Below are 4,287 nucleotides of genomic sequence, written 5' to 3' on the forward strand. Positions count from 1 at the left end.
ACACGACACACACACACACACACACACACACACACACACACACACACACACACACACACACACACACACACACACACCTGATCCAGATACCGATGAAGACGCCCACGACAATGACCATGCTGTTTGTGCAAGGGTACAGTGAAAAAGGTACCACGTTCAAGAGTGCGTTCAGGATACAACCATCACACACGCGCAGAAGTATAAAGACCAGTTAAGTTAGATCATGAGGTTGAGTGAGGGTCATCAAACGAGGTACACAGGCACGCTCGCACATATGTGCACGGGCCATCTTCACTCTCGCGCTTGTCCAAGAAAAGCAGAGCAGGGCTGTTACCATGAGTCTGGCAGCACTTCGCCAATCCACGATCCTTGGATGCCTGTGCACACGCACACGCACACGCACACGCACGCGTATTTGCATGAGACAGTGAAGTGTGAGACAGGTGACGTTCATTGGATGTGGGATGCCGCAGCAGGTGCAACAGCTGCAGGAGCACGAACGCACCGACTCGAAGCAGCGCCACGATGAGCAGAATCAAGGAAACGAGGAAAGGTAGCTCCACCTCCTTGTAGTTTTGTGCAAACACCTGCAGGTACCAGAAACGTGAGAGAAGCCACCATGACGAGGTGAGCCAGCGAACAACGCAACAATGGGGCAACACACAGGTGCATACACACGGGCACACGCACACAAGCTTACGCACACACACCCACAAGTGTACGCACACACACACACACATGCACACCTCGAGGTGGGAGCGTTCCTCGAGGTTTTCAATGAACCCTTCCGATCCCAGCGGAAGGTCCTTCTCCGAGTCAAAGTACGCCTTGTAGAAAGGATTGGTCGATACGTTGGCCGGACACACTGTTTACCCGATCACATGCACAACCACAAAGCACAGTGAGAACAACCATGCATGAGTCGTGTTGAGGCTGAGGAAGATGCAGGATCACCCAACAAAGGTCGTGCATACACACTCACGCACATTCACGCACGCAATGACTACACACACGCGCACCTTCCGGGCTGTGAGCTGCCGATGCAGCGCCGTGTGAGTCTGCCTCGGCGCTCGCTGCATGCGAATCGCTTGTGTTGGCGGCCTCATCACAACGAACCAAGGACGCTGGCGCAAGACACGCCACAGCCGCCAGCAACGCAAAGCACGCAATCACACGCCGCGCCCGCGAGCGCCGGCATCGCCTCATGTTCGTGTCTAAGTGTGGGCTGTGAGAGTGTGGGGCTGTGAGAGTGTGGGGCTGTGAGAGTGTGGCAGTGAAGTGGTTGTGTGCCGTTGCGACTGTCGGTCAGCCCAGCCAGCAAGCGAGCGAGCGAGGGTGGGACGTGATGGAGGCAGGGTTTGCGTTGAGACTTTGGGCGGTTGGTGATCGCCAGTCTCGTGTGTCTTGTGGTGTGTGTGCTTGCGTTGTGTGCCGTCAGCAGCAGCAGGAGCAAACCCGAACACAAAACACCTTTTTGTGCTGTCGTAAATCGTCCCCGGGGTCTGGCTGGTTGGCTGGCTGGCTGGGTTTCCTCCTTCACTTCCCTCTTCCACCTCCTCTCGCGTCCTCGCCTCTTCCCTGCTCTCCTGCTGTGCAAAGTGCCCCACTGGAGTGTGTTTTTGATGTATGTACTCATGTATGTACAATGTACTCATGGATGTATGCACAAGGTATTTGCTGTAAAAACACAATCATGACATGTAACGCGGAGACAAAACAACGGCGGCGCAGCCGCCCACTCCGCAGCTCATGCAACCACGTTGTCGTAGATGGGTGCTTGTCGCCCTGATGACGTCGGTGGTAGTGGCGGTGGATTGTCGTACACAGGGGCATGTGACGTCGATCTGGCTTCATAGATCGCGGCACCATTGCAGTTGCTGTCAACCCGCCGCGTGCTGCTCTCGCCCCCGTCGCAAATGCCATCATCCCTGCCATCCAGCGCGTCATCGCCGCCACAGCCATCGTCCACTCCTTCAGACAGCACCCACGCCTGCACGGTTGCTGCTCCCCGCTCCTCTTGGCTTCCAATGTCATACCTCCCTTCAGGCCAGAGATGCACGCCTGTGTATCGGAGTGATCCGTTGCATTGAAAACAGGCCATTGTTAACGAGGTGAGGTCCATGACGCGTGACGAACGCAGAGAGCAGGGGGTTGAAGAGTCACGGGGAATCTGCGAGGAAGAGGCGCAGAGCAAAACTTTGTCGAAAGCTGATCCAACCAACAGCACGCACACGGGTCCAGCACAGCGCAACGCACCTCGAATCCGTTCACCGTTGGCGCTGCCGATGTCGTAGGTATCCTCACGCCAATGATGGGTACCTTGTGTACACAAACAAGCGAACCCCACACGCACACGCACACAAACCAACGAGACTGTGAGTAGAACTTTTAACACCTGAAACCAGCGCTTCTTTGAGAAGGCAAAGTAACAGGAGGGCAACGGAACGAAGTCAGCGCCTTCAAACGCACCTCGAACGACATGGGCGTGCGTGGGCCGAACGTTGTCATATGTCAGCGTGCCAGAGGAAGGACGGAAGACAGGGTTGTCATACACTTGGGGTTCATGCTGTCCCTGATGAATCGTGCATGCAAGACGTGCGAATGAGCACAGTAGAGGTGAATGTAGAATTGCTGGAAACAACATGGTGTAAACCAGTTCATGGACACACAAAGACGTCATGGCTGACAATGCGTACTTCGCTAGGGTCAGACGCGTTGTCTCAAGAAAAGCCCTCACACACAGACACACACACACACACACACACACCGGCGCTTCAATGTTGTTGATGCCAATGTCAGCGTGCTTGGTACGGCCGCATCGCCTTCGCTTCACAAGAACCACCGCCGCCGTGGTAAGGACTACCAATCCACAAACACCGCCAGCAATGCCGCCCCACGTGGCAGCGGAGATGCTGTTGGCGGTGGACTGGCTTGCAGCCGGGTCGAGAGCTGTGGTCACTGGAGGCATGCTTCCTGTTGAGGATGCCACGAAGGAGGAAGAGGAGGAGGAAGAGGAGGAGGGATGCGTGCAGTTGCGGCCGCCGTTGTCGCTCACGTGACCGGCGATGCAGCTGCAGTTGTACGTGTGCAGCCCTGTGCGGGTGCACTCCGCGTTTGCCCCGCACACGTTGTCGATCGAGCACGGGTCCACGGGCTGAGATGGCAGAAGTGGGGAGTTGGGGGGGAGAGAAATTGTGGACGCGGAGTGGTAAGGCAGTGAAGCGATGGTGATGGGATGGGTGAGATGTGAGTGAGATGGTGAAGAGGTGGCGCGACAGAAGCACGATGTGGCGCCAAACTGCAATGGCATGCATGAGCAGGCGCTGTGCTGACCTCGCACGGCGTGTTCGGTGGATCGCCGGCAAAGCCAGACCGGCACACGCACGAAGCCAAATCAGGGCCGTCAAACAGGCACCTGGCATGTTGAGGAGAGGAGATAAATGAGTCGCTCGGGTGAGTGTGGTGGATGGATGGATTGTCGTGGTGCATATGTGTGTGTATGTGTGGGTGTGTGAAACGCGCCACAGACTGCGCCACAAGTGTGCACTGGTTGAAGCGCACACAGAAGAATAACAACGCACCCCTACGTGTGCCACTGACCTGGTTGAGTTTTCAAACCCGCAGCCGCCGTTGTCGGTGACGCATGGGTTGATGGGGAAGCAGTTGCGCCCCGTGGTGGACGTGTGCCCCTCATGGCACGTGCAGTTTCGTATCCCAGGCCCAGTGTGGATGCACCTGTGGTCGTGATGTTGCAGCAATGTGTGTATATATATATATATGTGTGTGTGTTGTGTGTGTGTGTTTGTGCGTATGTGTGCGCGCATGTGTGTGTGTGTGCGTGTGTGCGTGGATGCATGTGTGTGAGTGTGTGTGTGAGTGTGTGTGAGTGCACCAAACACTTCAAACTCTTCGACTCGTGCAGCTTGGGCATGTGCACCAACATTCAACACGCTGCCCATCTCAATCTGTTTCACACTCACAGCGTTGTTGATGCAGGTCCACACTGGCCGTTGTCTTCCTTACACGGGTTGATTGGCTGAAGGCGTGTTAGAGGGAGAAGAGAAGAAGCATGAGCGAACGGTTGAGGGTCGGAGTGAATGGGCCGATGGATTGTTCTTGAAAGAACACGGACAGGACGCACACGTCCCAAACACCCAAACACGCAGCTTACGCACACGCAGTACATACGCAAGACACGCATTCACACACACACACACACACACACACACACACACACACACACACACACACACACACACACACACACACACACACACACACACACAC

The 4,287-nt window shown here is 55.7% G+C and overlaps 2 protein-coding genes across 2 annotated transcripts in view; both read right to left on the minus strand.

The window, feature by feature from the left end:
* The window catches only part of PTSG_06571 (uncharacterized protein), a 9,152-nt gene extending 7,906 nt beyond the window's left edge, over positions 1-1,246 (minus strand). The window contains exons 1-5 of the mRNA XM_004991896.1: positions 1,020-1,246; positions 747-865; positions 506-587; positions 335-377; positions 78-119 (exon numbers count right to left, since the gene is read on the minus strand). Coding sequence (XP_004991953.1) covers positions 78-119; positions 335-377; positions 506-587; positions 747-865; positions 1,020-1,206 — 473 coding nt within the window. The 5' untranslated portion in view covers positions 1,207-1,246. The remainder of the gene's footprint in view (positions 1-77; positions 120-334; positions 378-505; positions 588-746; positions 866-1,019) is intronic.
* A 913-nt stretch (positions 1,247-2,159) lies between these two features.
* Positions 2,160-4,287, minus strand: part of PTSG_06572 (uncharacterized protein) — a gene marked incomplete at both ends in the record, with an annotated part of 6,678 nt that continues 4,550 nt past the window's right edge. The window contains 6 exons of the mRNA XM_004991897.1: positions 2,160-2,170; positions 2,257-2,319; positions 2,470-2,572; positions 2,768-3,154; positions 3,334-3,415; positions 3,601-3,735. Of these exons, the coding sequence (XP_004991954.1) occupies positions 2,160-2,170; positions 2,257-2,319; positions 2,470-2,572; positions 2,768-3,154; positions 3,334-3,415; positions 3,601-3,735 (781 nt within the window). The remainder of the gene's footprint in view (positions 2,171-2,256; positions 2,320-2,469; positions 2,573-2,767; positions 3,155-3,333; positions 3,416-3,600; positions 3,736-4,287) is intronic.

This window comes from Salpingoeca rosetta (genome assembly GCF_000188695.1).
Source record: "Salpingoeca rosetta unplaced genomic scaffold supercont1.18, whole genome shotgun sequence".
NCBI classification, from domain to species: domain Eukaryota; class Choanoflagellata; order Craspedida; family Salpingoecidae; genus Salpingoeca; species Salpingoeca rosetta.